At 33.0% G+C, this 17,620-nt stretch overlaps 1 protein-coding gene across 2 annotated transcripts in view; it reads left to right on the forward strand.

Annotated features, from left to right (window-relative positions):
* The window catches only part of SMC5 (structural maintenance of chromosomes 5), a 265,998-nt gene that overhangs the window by 8,318 nt on the left and 240,060 nt on the right, over positions 1–17,620 (forward strand). For both annotated transcript variants that reach the window (XM_085816785.1, XM_085816786.1), the window contains exon 2: positions 2,197–2,391. In XM_085816785.1, the coding sequence (XP_085672911.1) occupies positions 2,197–2,391 (195 nt within the window). The remainder of the gene's footprint in view (positions 1–2,196; positions 2,392–17,620) is intronic.

The raw sequence follows: 17,620 nt of genomic DNA on the forward strand, positions 1-17,620 counted from the left end.
GTTTTCAATCAGTGCTAAAAGCAATAGACAAAAGATTTCCGCTAAAAAAATAATTCTGCAATTTATTCAAATTCGAAACCGGAAGGGTTTAATTGCTATTTTATATTTAAAACAAAATAATATAAAAAGCTGTATTAAAAATTATCTGTAATTAATAAATGTACATTTTCTTTCTATTCATACTTTTTTACTCAAACTTACAAATTGCGCCAACCTGGTTGCCATAATACGTAAGTACCAAAGCACATATATGAAATTACTTGATCGCGAAAAAGTATATACCCTTTCCAAATATGAACATTTCCACATATAAAATAAATAAAATATCCTAAAGCTTTTACCTCTAAATTATCTATTATATTATAAACGTCACTAACGAATTTATATGCAAACATTAAAAATAGTTACAAATACTTAGTGTCAAATATTTAAATTATTTCCATACACGTTTACTTCAACTGAAACGTATACCAAATTCCTACAAACATAAAATTCACAAAATAACTATCATTTAATTAAAATATCACTAAACCATGTACACGTCGACTTATTTTTACTTAAAAAAACATCCCAGAATTGCACAAAAATGGCATTGCACACACTCTTCACTATATCCATGTACACTGCTTTTTTCTCATAAATTAGAAAAATTTCTCGAAAATGCATGAAAATTTTGTGAATCTTTAAATCCATTAAAAAACACACATATGAAATTACCTCATCGCGAAAAAGTATATACCCTTTCCAAGGATGAACATTTCCACGTATAAAATAAATAAAATATCCAAAAACTTTTACCTCTAAATTATCTATTATATTATAAATGTCAGCAACGAATTTATATGCAAACATTAAAAATAGTTACAAATTCTTAGTGTCAAATATTTAAATTATTTCCCTCACGTTTACTTCAACTGAAACGTATACCAAATTCCTACAAACATAAAATTCACAAAATAACTATCATTTAATTAAAATATCACTAAACCATGTACACATCGACTTATTTTTACTTAAACATTCCAGAATTGCACAAAAATGGCATTGCGCACACTCTTCACTATATCCATGTACACTGCTTTTTTCTCATAAATTAGAAAAATTTCACGAAAGTGCATGAAAATACTCAACGTATACTACTCAAACGTATTCCAAAATACTACAAATATATAACTCACAAAATCACGATCATTAAATTAAAATATAATTAAGTTAAAAAACACTACTTAAAATATAAATAAGCACATACATTAAATTAATAAAAATTAGATTACAATCCTAATTACTTTAAACTAAATCATTGCCAATAACAATTTTCCAATAATACCACATTAATTTATTTACTCCTTACATTTAGAACAATGCATAAAAATAATATCCTCAAATGATTAAAAATACTAACTTACCTAATCTTCTTCAAAATCTTCATTACGTGGCTGCAGTACTACTGCTAATTTCTAAATCCTAAATCCAGTAGTCAACTGGAAGTCTATTCACCAAGTATTAAGAAATTAATAAAATTTCACCTATACTCAAACTACTTTCAGCAAACCACGTACCCTTCCTTACACTCCTTTTCACAAAATGTCCATTTTCACCATATTTCTTGCACCGCCATTTAAACTTAACTGTAATATCCTTCCTTTCACACAATCTCAACTTATTATTATTATCAGATAAACGCATTAAAAATTTAGAATTCACTTTACATAGCGCCATGCAATCCGAAAATTAATCAACATTATTTCACATAACACACAATGAAGCTTTTCCAAATTAACCCCCTTTTCCGATTAAAGAACTGTAATTCATCCATAAATGTTGCGTTTCACACAACACAGAATATAGCTAAATACGAAATTTCCAGATTTCCCCCCTTTTCCGATTAAACAACTGTAATTCGTCCATTAATGTCACATGACATATCTCATGATCTCTCATTTCCCTCACACAAAATAATGCGTAATCGGAACTGAGTGCTTCTCACATTATTACCAAAGTCCTAGGTAGTAACCTTTATCGCCTCCAAAATGTCCCCAAACTACCAGTTACCATATTCCAAAGATCAGCCGTTTTTTTTTTGTGTCTGTGTGATAAATATTGTTCATAATCTTCTCTCCCGCAAAATAAACCTAAATAAAGTAATTTTAAATTAAACGATTAATCAAACAATTTTTTAAATTACTTTTTTTTCAGGACTTATGAAGATGTAGAAATATATCCCAAAAGTGGTCTTAACCTTGTAGTTGGATTAAATGGGAGTGGAAAGTCTTCCTTAATGAGTGCAATATGTTTGGGTCTTGCTGGGAAACCTCAATATACAGGACGAGCTGCTCGGTTCTCTGAATTCATAAGACATGGCCGAAAATCTGCGATCATTGAAGTTGAATTGTGAGTATTGAATCCTAGCTTGCTAAAAATAAAATTTTTGTTTGTAATTTTCTATAATTTTTAAGTAACTAGTTAATAATTTTTTTAAGTCCTTGTAAAATTATACATTTTTTAAATTTATTTTTTAAAGTCATAGATACATTACCCATTATTGTTAAAATAGGTAATGTATCTATGAGGATTTAAATTTTTGTAATTATTAAAATACTTCTTGGATACCATTTTTTTGTATTGTTGTTATAGTGTATTGTTTTTCTTATTTATTTGTTACATATAGGGTAATAATTTTGGAGCTTGGTATGTGTTTAATCAAATTTGTGGCAACATATTTTGAATGCAAATGTTTATTTCTTATATAGAATTGTGAATCTTAAAAGTCTGAGCTCAAAAACATTTGAATTATAAAAATACCTCAATTAGAGTGCATGATCTGTGCAAATATGCAGCTGGCAAACAGTTTATGTAGAAGGGTTTCACATGATTTGGGACTGTTAAGTTGGTCCAATAACCCTAATAGAAGTGAATTATCACTGTGTCTGAAACAATAACAACATCGTAAGAACATTAAAATAACCTTTTTATTTAAATAATTTAGAATACATACTCTCTTGTACTACAAAATAAGCCACAACTTGGTGATGATACAACTAAATAGAATAATCATATTTATGTTAAATGTGGCACAGTTGTTAAACACTATGCAGTTAATTACTAAACTTAGAAGCAGGCTTGCTACTCAACTAGAGCGTCTGAAAGTAAATGTTGCAGTAATAAAACGCTGAATAACTGAAACTATCAGAGCTGGCAGGAAACTAAGAACTGTAGCATGCATGCAATGCCAGAAACACATTCTGTTTTAAAAATCTAAAACCGTTACTTTAAATATTGGCTACTCATTTGCATTCTACTGAATCATGGAGTAGCGAGCATAACTGGCGCCCCCCTTCCCCCCAAAAAACGCAGTGATATGATGAAAATCTTGTTTGGAGACCATTTGGCACCCTTTTGCGAGCGGCGCCCGGGGCATCATACACCCCCTTGCCCACCCTCGCTATGCCACTGTGCTGAATGATATATAAAGGAAAATCATAGTAAAGGTTGAAATTTTAAATAATTAATTAGAATTAAATTCTTTACATTTATCCCCAGCAGAATTTAAGTAATTGCAATAAAGGTCTTTAATGTCTTTCTAAATATTTAAAATTGGAAACTTACAACACAAGGCAACTTTTACAAAATGTGAAGTTAAATGTCTGAACAGTTAGAGTAGACTGAAGGGTACCGCTTGTATTATCGCAAAGTTGTTTCATTTATTGCCAAGTCAAGGGAGTGCATGGTGCCAAGTTTGTACAATTCTCTGACGTTTTTTTTTAAGTGAAAATAGATCTATGTGTACGTGGATAAAAGGAGTGTGCAATGCCTGTTTGTGCAATTCTTTGACTTGTTATTTTTGTCTTTGTGTTGCGGTGATTTTTGGCACTAAAATCGCCGCTACACAAAGCCAAAATAAGGCAAAGAATTGCACAAACTTGGTACAGTCAAAAGTCGTTAATTCGGACACCCATAATCCGGACCTCAAAGCTAAAATCTTTCTGCGCATGCGCCACATTGACACATGAGCATAGGCGTTTTACTCGTGCGCCCAAGACATTTACGACTGCGCATATGCGTCTGCGCAAGTGCAGAATACGTTTTCGCGTGCGCGTTTAATGTATAACGGAAAGCTAAAATTATCTAATTATCTATTTCAGTTAATGTTGATGATTGCGTTGTTCCTTAATCTTCAAATTGGATCCGGCTTATTATTTTTTGCAGACTGTAAGAGCAATTTTCTAAAGTAAGCTTGAATTTTCGATTATGTCAAATAGAATTTCCGATGCTGGAGCTCCCAAAGGATCTAGAAAACGAAAGTATGTTTCGATGTCCATCAAACAAAAAACGAATTGCTACAAAAAATGGATAAAGGCATATTCTTTGTTTATCTAACCGTTCCGAAATCTTTTTATCAATTTCACGCTGCTTTGCGCGGGGGTCGGGACGTCGTGGCGCGCAGTGAACTGGAAGTTGATTTGTCAACACTATCGTTATCTTCAGGGCAGATGTTTTTATTTTATTCGGCTTATAATTCCTTACTAAATGTAGTATTTAATTTCGATGTACTCCGTCTTTGATATGATTTAAATCAAATTCTTCGTCATTATAAATATCACGAATACAAATCAAATAGTTTTCTGGTTGCAATTTTCTAATTTCGGCTATGCGTAAGGTATGCTTTACGCATTCGCGCGTTAAAAGAAATGTTTAATAAAGTAAACAAATAAATATTAGGCTTCTTTTTTGGTAAATTTTGATACCCTTTAGATCATAATTGCTCATTATTTTATAAATTACGGTTTCATATTTTTAATTTTATAATTTCTGCATGCCATCTTACCAGATTTAAACTGATGATCTATAATCCGGAAAAATCGATAATCCAGAATCGCAGAAGTCCCGACGAGTCCGGATTAAAGACTTTTGACTGTATCCATGTATCGCCAATTTTCGCCAAGGGGTACCCGTAAATATACTTTTACCATCTTAACTAAATCAAAATTTTTGCTGAAGTTTCAATTTCTATGGAAGAATTTCATGTCATCATTTTTATTTCAATCTCATCTTCTTTTAGGCATCTGTAGGAAAAGTAGTTTAGCAAGCAATATTTAATGATTATAGTTTTCAATTCATCAAAATGTTTTTTTACACTTTGCCCTTTCTTCACAATTAATTTCTCACCCCTGCTCTGCAGTAATATATGTAAGTTTGTGTGAAAATGTGCAGTTTACCTTAAACTACATGCTAACTGAAATCCTAAATGCTGATAACACACGCACTAGACCTGCATGATATCCTCTATTAAGAGTGTACTGACGTTCTGGGCTTAATTTTCATTAAAGCTTAGGTCTTTTCTTAAGAGCCTAACTTTTAACTACATAAACTTGCTATGCTATCTTTTACATTATTTAAAATCATTATCAGCTGCTATTTTGTACTTTATTTAAATTTATTATATACAATATCCAAATGCTCAACTTTTACAGAATAGTTTACAGAATACTAATTTCTTGTAGCAGTGCATTTATAATAGTGCTTGATCAGATTCATGTTGGCCTTGGTGCTTTCACTGTTTTGACCTTTTAGAAATACAGTACAATGTTTGAGATCCAGACATCCAATATCCAGAATAATCTAAAATCCAAACCTTAAATCCTCCGATGAACATTATTTTAGTAATTGTTTTGATGCTTTAGGCATGCACATTTGATTTTTTTCCCCTGTAAAAAAACATTTAGAGAATCCTGATTCCTAATTTCACTTTGGCACTAAATAAAATACCTCATTATTGAAGAAACAGTCATTTTAGCATAAATTTGTGTGATCAATAATTTGACTCCCTAGCTGCATATCTGTTTGGTATGCATCTCAAACCGAAACATTCTACATAGAAACATTGTTGATTTTACAACTACTGATATTTTATATCCCTGACGCCAGCCTGACGAATCATTATTTGGGTCATTCTCCAAAAACGGGGTACTTTTAGATGTCAATTAAAAATTTTTTTTTATTTCTGAAATATTTTTAAAATAATTCCTATATGGTTTATAATGCATTCGACCCTGTGGCTGAGATTGCTGACAAATAGTATTTTCAAGGAAAAAATTATTTATGTCTTCATTGCTCACAGAGTTGACACACAATGGAATATTGTTGAAATTTAGGATTGAGATATGAAACTAAGCATCTTTTAACACCACTTTCACTGTAACCAAATGTCTTAACTAAAATTCACATTTTAGAGTTTTCTAAATAAATGCTACAGTACAGTTAAACAAGAATAGATATCTAATTAGAAAATGGACACTGGAAAAAAATATCTTTTTAAAACAGTTTACTCCAAATTAGGAAAAAATTTAAAATCCAAGTCTTTAAAGAAATATAGTACAAAGTCCGTAATCCGGACGTCCATTATCCGGAATGATCTATAATTTGGGCCTCAAAGCCACAAACTTACGCATGCGTGTTTGAAGCGCGCGTCCGCTATGCGTGTATGTAAAGCCAGTAAAGTGTTTACCATGCGCGCTTCCGATAGTGAAGAAAGTAACAGACAACGTTATTGAAAATGAAAAAATTTCGATTGACAAGTTAGTCGGTATTCTCGACACAGCAATTACAGGACTTGGACAGTGGAACTTTGTAACTGAGCAAGAAATTATGTCTGTTTATAGAATTAAAGAGAAAGTATTAGCACAAAAAACGAAGCAACTTAGACACCTTACATTGAAAGAAATGTTTATTAAAGTAAACAAATAAATATTAAGCTTTTTTTTTTTTTTTTTGTAAATATTGATACCCTTTAGATCATAATTGCTCTTTATTTCATAAATTACGGTTTCATATTTTTAATTGTATAATTTCTGCATGCTATCTTACCAGATTTAAATTGATGATCTATAATCTGGAAAAACCCCTAATCTGGAATCGAAGTCCTGACGAGTCCGGATTATGGACTTTGTACTGTAAATATGTCGGTGGGTAAGCATAGGGCCATTTAACACATGTTTTATATCTCTAGAATAAACCCAAGATAAGTCTCTATGAGATGGAAATGAAAAATTATTGTCTGCAGTTTTAGACAGGAAGTCACCATGATACATTTTGCTTCCATCCTGTTGACAGTCATCTTCTTCTAAAATTATCCTTACAAAGTGATGAGTTTTTTCCGACTCGGGAATTCTGCAACCACTTATGTATTTATTAAGCTATCTTCTGTCAAAGGTTATTTCATTGTAGTACATTCAACTATTTTCAGAATTTTGCTAGGAATTTCATCATCTGTGTCAGAGTAGACATCAATATCAGTTGGCATACACTGAAAACAGCTTAACACTCTGCAACGTCGTATATTAAGTTCTGTTTTGGCCCTCAAAATTTGGTGCACTTTCATTGTACCTATAAATTTTTCTACTTCTTTTTTTAGATTTTCCCAAATTATACTGAATTCATATTCTTTTTTGGATATTATTTTATTTTCTATATTATTTCGATACTTTTAATATTTTTCTGTAGTTCATAGAAGTTGACTGAATCATGATATGTCTTTTCCACTAGCACATTAGCTGTATGCTTCAAAGTCCCTCAAGCCCATCTGGTGCAACTTTTCCATCCCCTGCTTCACTGTAATTCCAGGTTATATCCATCACAGATGAGAGGACAGATGGAAAGTGTATGACAATTAAATGAAACATCTTTCGGTTGCAATATTGTGTACTTGGTCCATTGCTGAGAAAATGAATCGTTTATAAGCTAGGGACAAGGGTTTTCACATTTTTAAGTACTCTGCTCAAGTGTATTATTAACAATTACTCAAGTATATTATTATCAATTATTAACAATTTTAAAGTTGTTTAAGTGCTGCTAAGCCTTTTTTTACGGCGGCCATTGATTGTTTACATTTGAAACTTTGCAGAATAGTGGATTTGTTGCCAATCTAGAGAAACTAAGCTTCGCAACAAAAATGATAATGCCTTCTTTTATTATTGGGAATTAAATCATGCTTAATCCTTTCTGCAAATTATTTGAGGAAGTAAGTGTTTAAAATTTACTTCGTAATTTTTAATATAGATACTCTGAGTTTTTATGTATTTTGGCCTTGTCACGAAGTGAGAATGGAATTGATTGAATGAGAAATACTGAATCGTCTGTGAAAAACTGTTTTCTTTCTTTGTTTGTTTAATTTTATTTATACATCATTTTAGATTTATTTTAGTACAGTACAAAGTCTTTAATCCGGAATCGTCGGGATTTCAGTGATTCCGGATTAGAGTTTTTTCCGGATTATAGATCGTCAGTTTAAATCTGGTAAGATGGCATGCAGAAATTATAAAATTAAAAATATGAAACCGTAATTTATGAAATAAAGAGCAGTTATGATGTAAAAAGTATCAAAATTTACACACACACACACACACACACAAAAAAAAAAAAAAAAAAGATTAATATTTATTTGTTTACTTTATTAAACATTTCTTTCAATGTAAGTTGTTTAAGTTGCTTCGTTTTTTGTGCTAATACTTTCTCTTTAATTCTATAAACAGACATAATTTCTTGTTCAGTTCCACTGTTCAAGTCCTGTAATTGCTGTGTGGAGAATACCGTCTAACTTGTCAATCGACATTTTTTTCATTTTCAATAACCTCTCTGTCACTTTCTTCACTATTGGAAGTGGTACATCAGAACATGCTTTCGCTTTGTAGATCCTTTGGCAGCTCCATAATCGGAAACTCTTTTTGACGTAATTGAAAGTTCAAGCTTACTTTTTATAAAATTGCTCTAACAGTCTGTAAAAAATAATAAACCATATCCAATTAGAGGATTAAGGAACAACACAATCTGCAACATTAAGTGAAATAGATAGTTAGATAATTTTAGCCTAGCTTATACCATCCGTTATACATTAAATGCGCATGCGTAAATGCATTATGCGTTTGCACATGCGCAGAAAGTTTGTAGCTTTGAGGTCCGGATTATAGATCATTCCTGATTATGGATGTCCGGATTAAAGACTTTGTACTGTATTTGAATAGAACATGTGGCAACGATTTGACAATTCTTCAGATGATATAAATTTTGTGCATTCTAAGTTATAATATGGTTTACTATGCCAGGATACTCTTATTGTCATGCGCTTTTTATGCTTCATTCTCACTGGGCAATCTTGCCAATATGTTCTGGCGATATGTTTATAAGTTGAAGTTATAAAATGAATGAAATGTAGCTCTGTTATGTGAACCTAGCGTCAGAGTGTCGCTATGGTAAAAAAATTGTGTGGATTTTAAAGAGTGCATTTATTCTATTTTGGTTTATGTGCTATCGACAAAGTAGAGTTAATTCAATTCAATAAGTTTAAATGAAATGTAAGAAAAAATGCATATAATTTAATATTCCATACGAGGAAGTCATCTAGTGTATACATCAGATTTTTCTCTTTTGCTATCATTGAGAATTGAAAATTTCTTCTGGTTATTAAAGTGTCTACTGCAGTCAAATCATGGTCTTTCTTCTGTTATAGATCTATGAATATAGCCGCTCAATCTCTGATCATATTTCGATGTGCGTGTACTCATCGATACTTGCCTACTTGTGAATTTCACCGCAAGATCAAATAATTGCTCTAGCATACTCATTTATAAGTTCTGAATTTGAGGCTGCAACTAGGCAATATTATTTGGTTAACATTTGCATTGTAATTTTTCCCATACAGTAAGTTAATAACTTGTATTTTCATTAAAATAAACTCAGCCAACTTTTTAACCTTAATTTGATAGCTATTGAACAGTTCTGCTTCTAATTTTGCCCTGTCTTTCACCACAGGGTATGCTTTCACAAGGGCAATTTTAAATACATCAGACTTGTAATTCTCACTGCCTGGCTGACCCCCAAAAATTTACCAGTGCATTTGTGCCAGCTTATTGCCTGTTGTCAAAGCATGGTGGTTGTTGAGTTGAATTTCTGTAATTCTGCAAATGGAGAAAACAACATCTGAGTCTCTAAAATTGTTCCAAAAAGGTTGTTATCGAACTTGTACCACTGGAAAAAGTTGCTGATTTCATTGATGCTCGCATTGTGTCTGTGATAAACCTGAAGCTTTCTATTAGACATCTTAGTGTCAGTGAAGCGTGCCATTTTCGGGGGAGGGGGAAAGATTAAATGATGCCCCTTGTCTTGCAACACGATCTATAACTTGTTGAGGCACTACTTCTAGGGTTTCTCTTGATCTGGTAATGTTAAATTGGTTCAGTAATCCTAACAGATGTGAAGCAAATTATCACTTTGTCTGAAACAGTGACATGAGAAGGCTAAAAATAACACATTTGTGTAGAACACAATGGCACTCTCTTGTGCTACAAAATAAGCCACAACTACTAGTGGTGCACATAGACAGAACACTCAAAATTAAGTTAAACATGGAATAGTAGTTGAAGATTACACAATTAATAGCTATACTAGAAGCTAGCTTTATTCTCTTCCAAAGCATCAGAAATCAAATATCAGCAGCAATAGAACATGAAGCCGAGTAATTGCAACTATCAGAGATGGCAAAAGTACATAACAGCCATAGCATGCATGTGATACCAGAAACATTTTGGGAGCTCTGTGATCGATTCTTTGTAAAGCTTCTAGAAGCCTACGTTACACTATATCAGAGTTGCCAACTCTCTTGATTTAAACTTCTGATTTTCAACCATACTACTGTCATCCCGATTTACAACATATTTCTCCCAGCTTTCTCATATTCTTAAAATTTCTCATGATTGTTATGTAGCATGGCTTAATACTTATTTGCACCCCAAAAAGTGATTTTTGCTATCTGAAAGCATTTGGTTTTTTTTCTAGATACATACATTAAAGGAAAACCAGTTTCATTTCATCAGTGACATGTAGCAAGCTTCTGCTTTGTGGGAAAGAGTCTGAAAATGTTGTGTTCTAGTTCTCCAGTGAGAATCAAACACTGCTTTCGGTCATCTGGCATATATTAGCCAATGATCACAAAGCAAGATTGACGTTATTTTGTTCATCTTGTCAGTGAGCACTGCGAGTTTCACATGTTTCCCAGAAAAAACTGCGATCTTTTGTTTTAGTTATGTCTGCAAAAGATGTAAAATACTCATGGCCTTTTTAAAAATTGTGTATGGACAACTTTCCTTCTATTGTTTCATCAAGGAAATATAATATATTTGCAATGTGTAACATTTGTCGTTGCGTTTTTTTCGTTTTCGCATGGCAGAAGAGATGTTGTTCTGAAACATGCGTACACAAGGGTAACATGAGTTCAAGAAAATCTGAAATATTTCAGATTTTAAATTACAAAGGGGCATTTTTTTAACACTTTGTGTATTACATTTATTTATTAAATATCATATTCTTTGCACTTAAACCATAAAATTCAGTTCAACAGCAATATTGCAAAATAGTTTTAAAATAAGCATATCTTTAGAATTTCTGATACGTAGACTCGCAAGCTGGAAATAAAAATGTTTTTTCTGTACAACGTTGTCATTACCCTGTGTTATATTTAATTTCTTTAAATATAACACAGGGCAATAATACTTTGTGGTAACAATTTGAAAAGTGATTCTTCGTTTGTAGTGAATCGACGCAAAATCGCAAAACCAAAACAATAGTCCTTCGGAAACAAAGCCCTTTTGGACTTAAAAAAAAAAGAATTTTTTTTTGTAGGGACAAAGGACAAAAAAATTATTAATGCAGAATGCCTGTTCTCTGCCTTTTTACTGGAGCACAACCTGCTGCTGAATTCATTCGATCATGCAGCAGCTTTATTTAGAAAAAGTTTCCTACCAATGAAATCGCTGAGAAATATTCAAGTGCAAGAACAAAAACAGCTGCAATTGTAATCAAAGCAATTATATTGATGCAGAATGGTATCTAATTGTCGTTTTTTTTTAAAATTGAATCTTCAGAAATTGAGTTTACTTTCTGCCCCCACTGTAGGAGGAAGTTCAACAGACTTTTATTAAAACTTTAAAAGAAAATGCAGTTCCTCTGGCTAATTGCTTAGCACATGGTGCCAATAATGCACCAGTAATGGTAGGAGGCTTGAAGATTGGTGTTGCAGGCATCTTAAAAGAGGAAAATCCAGATTTGAAAATTATAAGGTGTACCTCTCACCTATCAAATTTAGTATTAACACCACCTCTGCATTACTTACAAATAGGGAGACTTGAAACAATGCAAAACCATTAGTTATATGTGGTACTTCAGTGGCTTATTGGAAAACTGCAGTATGTTAACTGGGTATGTACAACTGCAGTATGTATAACTCTCAGCAATTCTACGTGAGGCTGTGATTCTAACTGGAGCAAACTAACAAAATGCTACAAATTTTCAACATTTGCCAACCATGCCAATATCTGGCACTCACGCGTTATGCTAATTATGATTTTACTTTTCATTTTAATTTGGGATACTGAACATAAACCTCTGGGCTGAGCAAATACACAATGACACGAGGCATAAAAGAAAGAACATAAAGCTGTTAGTAAAACTGAAATAAAATGTCACTAATCATCTTTAAAATATGTGTGATTATTTTAATTGCAGAATATAAATCTTTCAAGAAATTTTGTAATTTAATGCTAGTAGTTTGATAAATTTTACAAAGTTGATTTTATTCTCAAATTCGATTTACAGTTAAATACTAGATTATGTTATATATTTTAGTTAAATACTAGATTATGTTTAATAATGTTCTACTTAGAGATCTGTTCCTAGAATTGTTATTTCTTTATGGTGTTACAAAAGTGAAGTTCAGGTGTAGACAATTGTCTTAATTTATTCAGTTCCCAGTAGGTGATAGGTCCTCTCTTGCTGATTAGTACTACTCTTTGAAATTAGGTTTTCAACACTACTAAATCAACTAATGTTGTGAAGAGGATGAAATCGATTTCCAAAGATCAGGGGCACTGAAGCATGCTGAGAAATTGTTTTTGACTGGCATTCACAATATTGTGACATATGCAGAGGGAGGCGAGTACTGATAGAAGATATGTTGCTAATTTTGTTAAAGAGTTTGAGGAATTAACAAAGAAAAGAGAGAATTTCTAAAATCATAGATTTTTGTTTTTCAGCATATTTTAATTATGATGAAATTGTATGTTTTAAAAGAAGTTGCTGACAGAACCTATATTGTGTAAAAAGAGAAAATCTTGCCAGAGTACCAGCTAGTGAAGACGGCCTTACTCATTTATGTTATGGTAATGCAACCTGAGAATTGAAAGTGAAGGTTTTATTGATTTACCACCGAAAACCTGGTGTCCTCTAAGAAACACTATGTCCTGAAACACAGTTGCCTGTGATGTGAAGGTCAAACAGCAAGGCTTGGTTAATAAGAAAATATTTTAGCAATTGGTTAAATATTGTGTTTGGGGCAAGTGCAGGAAATTTACCGAAAAAAAAAAAAATGCCTCTTAAGGTCCTTTTCATAATGGACAATGCTCTACCTGACTCTCCAAATTTGCAGGATCATGTGTTGCTAGAGTTAGAATTTATCGCTAAAATTTATTCCCTTAACATGAATCTCTTATTTAGCCCTTAGATCAGCAGATTATCGGTAATTTGAAGAATACTCTACTGTTTCAGAAATGCTTTGGAGTGACCTCTGGTGCAGAATTAATTCTTAAGAAAGATTTAAAGAGGTTATTTGATTATTTTCCATTGCACAACTCATGTTGACAAAACATTGTGAGAAGTTTTGAAACCATAAACAGGAATTTGTAGTCAGAAACAGTGATTGAAATGGACTTTGAGGCTGTGCTTATAGTTGAGAATATTGTTTCTTTGGGTAAGTGCATGAGCCTGGATGTGTGTGATAATGGTAAGGAGGAGTTAGTACAGTAAAAGTCTGTAATTTCGGACGTCCATAATCCGGACCTCAAAGCTACAAACTTAATGCACATGCGCATAATGCATTTACACATGCGCGCTTTATGTATAATGGACAGTATAAGGTAAACTAAAATTATCTAAGGCATTTCAGTTAATGTTGCAGATTGCGCTGTTCCTTCTAATTGGATCCGGCTTATCGTTTTTTTCCAGACTGTTAGAACAATTTTATAAAAATTAAGCTTGAACTTTCGATTATGTCAGAAAGAGTTTCCAATTCTGGAGCTGCCAAAGGATCTACAAAGCGAAAGCATGTTTTGATGTCCATTAAACAAAATGTGGAATTACTGCAAAAATTGGTAAAGGCCTATCCGTCTCAAAATTATGCGAGAAGTATGGCATTGGAAAGTCCACTATATATGACACAAGAAAAAAGAATTTTTTGTGGAATTTGAATTTTTTGTGGAAGCATCTTAAACAACTTACATTGAAAGAAATGTTTAATAAAGTAAACAAATAAATATAAAGCATTTTTTTTTGTAAATTTTGATACCCTTTAGATCATAATTGTTCTTTATTTCATAAATTATGATTTCATATTTTTAATTGTATCATTTCTGCATGCCATCTTACCAGATTTAAATTGATGATCTATAATCTGCAAAAACCCCTAATCCGGAATCGCTGAGAAAAAAGCATGCTGAGAGTCCAATGAGTCCAAATTACGGACTTTGTACTGTAGAGGGACTCTAAAAAGAACTATCTATTAAGAATATTTGGGAACTTGAGAAGGAGGAGCATAAGATTAAGATGGCTACATTCTCTCAGATGAGGAGAAAATTGAAGAAGCTCTTACTTCATTAGCGTATTTGACGGCATATAAGATGCACCCTTATTTAGAAGGCCAAGCGCGGTATCACAATAACTTAAAATGTGGTTTCTTTTAGTTCTCACGTTTCGTAAAAGCCAAATAAACAATCATTAAATGCAATTACCAAACATATTTTTATTAAGGAAAATTAACAAACAGCAAGCAATTTTGAACATGATATGTAAATTTCAATAATAAGTAAATGAATGAACGGCAAGCAATCAAACATAATACAAAATAAAGCAGAAACAACAAAAAACATAGATTCAAGGAAAATGTTGCCTATCATGAAATTAGACTTTAATCAGTTTCAAAACCATAAAAATCCTTTTCACTATCATCATCATCGAAAACGAGAATATCGTCATCACTACTGTTTCCGTCATCGCTAGTATCACCTTCTTTGAATAATGCGTCATCTTCTGTTCTGTCAAAAGTATTACTGATTCTGCACTTCTTAAAGGACTTAACAATTACTTCAGCCTTTACGTCGTTCCAAGATCTTTTTACCCACTCACACACTTATGAAATAGAAAGCCACTTCATTCTACCTGAGGGTGTGAGGGCATGATGTGGCTCTCTTATCCACTTGTTCCATCGTTCTTGCACTTTTTCCTTAAATGACTTGTTCACCGATACATCTGCCGATACCGATAGGCTGCAATTGGCTAGTCAGTCCACTAGGAATGACAGCTATCTGGGTTTTTAATTCTCTCGCTTTATTCTTTATGATTTCAGTTCTATGGGCGCTAAACTGATCCGAAACCAAAAGAGAGGGTTTTTCTTAAGAGTCCACCAGGTCATTTCGTCCATACGTTCTGTAACCACAGTTTCATTCCAGCTTCGTCCATCCAGCCTTTCGGATGAACATGAACAATTACACCCGTTGGAAGTCAAAGGCAGTGATAATGCGTGAAAAAGGGGAAAAAACTTCTTTTTTGTTCTTTCCTTATTGCGAGTTATGACTCATTCCCCCGGTTCTCGGACATTCTCTTCTGGATTCTTTTCAGCAAGTAGGCGCAGCAGAAAAAAAGGGAGAGACTTCGTTCGACCCGATGTGCGATCACGTGACTCTGGGTTCAAAGGCCTTATCTCTCCTGGCATGGCGCCAATAAGTAGAGAAGGGGGATTTTTCGCCGTATTAGCCATATATTTTTAGTGATAATGAAAAGTCAAAAGTAGAAGCTGAAATAAGGTTATACCAGAGTGATATTGATATCACCAAAGAAATGCTCTACACATCTGATGAAAGTGGAAATCAAGTCAAGTGTACAATTGATAAATATTGGTCTAAAGTTTTTAATTTAAAAGATGATTTCACAAATGATTATAAGTATCCTACATTGGCTAAATTGGTCAAAGCCTGCCTTAGCTGCTTCCATGGCCCATTAGTGGAAAGTGCATTCAACTTAATGGATACACTTGTCACTGACTATAGAACCTCTCTTAAGATTGATTCCCTAGATGCAGTGTAGACTATTAAATATGATTTAATGGCTTCTAAAGAAACCTCATGTGAAAAATATGGCTCAAAAAATCCAATGACTGATCCAATTCACAAAGTTCTCTTGCTGAATATGAACAGAAGTTGGAAAACATATCAAGAGGACTTAAAAACATGTATTTCAGATGAGTCACCTATAAAGGTCTCTGAAAAACCTTCTACGTTAGCAGAAAAGCAAACTGCTTCTACCTCTGCATGTGCAGTTCTCGAGGAAATTTCTTCAACTGTAAATGAGGAAAATAAAAGTCAACCTTCCTGCAATTATGAAGTTCACCACAAAAGAAAGACAAGCCTACAAACATCAGAAAATAAAAAAAAGCAGCAGAAGTTAGATAATTTTTTTTAAAGAATTAATTCAGGTAATTTAAAATATTTACATAAAATGTTGTAGTTTATATGTTTGAAAATTTATGGTTATTAATTTTGCAAAAAAAGTAATTCATTGAACTTTTATAATTAGGTCATTCAATACTTCATAATTGTAATTTTTCATTTCTCTCCCCCCCCTTCTCGAAACTCCAAAATGTCGGTAGTAAGTCCGTAAAAGCTTCAGGGGATTTTTTGGGGTCCCACAAACACCCCTGCATCAGCACAACATGTTAGAACTACCGTATATCGGGTTTTTTCATGACCTGTGGTTTTTATGGTTATTGATTTAGATTCTTTAATACTCACAGTCTTATTGGATGGTATATCAAATGTGAGTGGAATTTCATCCATATTTCCTGTTTGACCGAGCTCAAAAGAGGTTTGCTTGTGTGCATTTATAACAAACCTATGAAATGCTAGTATTTTTTCTTTATAATCTGCTGGCATTTTCTGTGCAATAGTTGTTTTTGTGTGCATTGATAAGCCTTGCCTTTTCATGAACCTGTAGCACCAGCCCTCAGACCCTGAAAAGTTCTGATTCCCATGTTTTTCTGCAAATCCTTTGGCCTTATTGAGTATCATTTTGGTTGAAACACTTATCCCAGATTTCTTCTTATCTATCACCCACATTTTTATGGCATTTTTAAGTTCAGGCTAAGATGGAGCTGGGCATCGAAGGTTATGTTTTTGTTTTTTAGCAGTTTTCAGTTGATCTTCCTGCAGTCGCCAAGTACGTATCATTTTTTCGGTAGATGATGGACCAAAATGCCTTGCTGCTGCTCTGTTTCCATGCACTTTGGTGTTGTTTAACACTCCTAGTTTATACTGAATTGTATAGCTTAATCTCTTGTTTCCTGTAGTCGTATTTTCCAGGGTATTTTTTTAAAACAAATAGTTTTAAGCACCGATATCGACACGTTTATACAGAGTAGCACCGATACCAACACATGTGTCGGTTGAGTCAAAGAAAATCTATGTAAAGAAGGAAAGGCTCCATAGTTGTAATGTGACCGTCGAACCTATTCGAACTTCGACATCAGCTT

The sequence above is a fragment of the Stegodyphus dumicola genome, chromosome 5 (assembly GCF_044657685.1).
Source record: "Stegodyphus dumicola isolate Sdum_Otavi_A_Nest chromosome 5, ASM4465768v1".
Taxonomy (NCBI): domain Eukaryota; kingdom Metazoa; phylum Arthropoda; class Arachnida; order Araneae; family Eresidae; genus Stegodyphus; species Stegodyphus dumicola.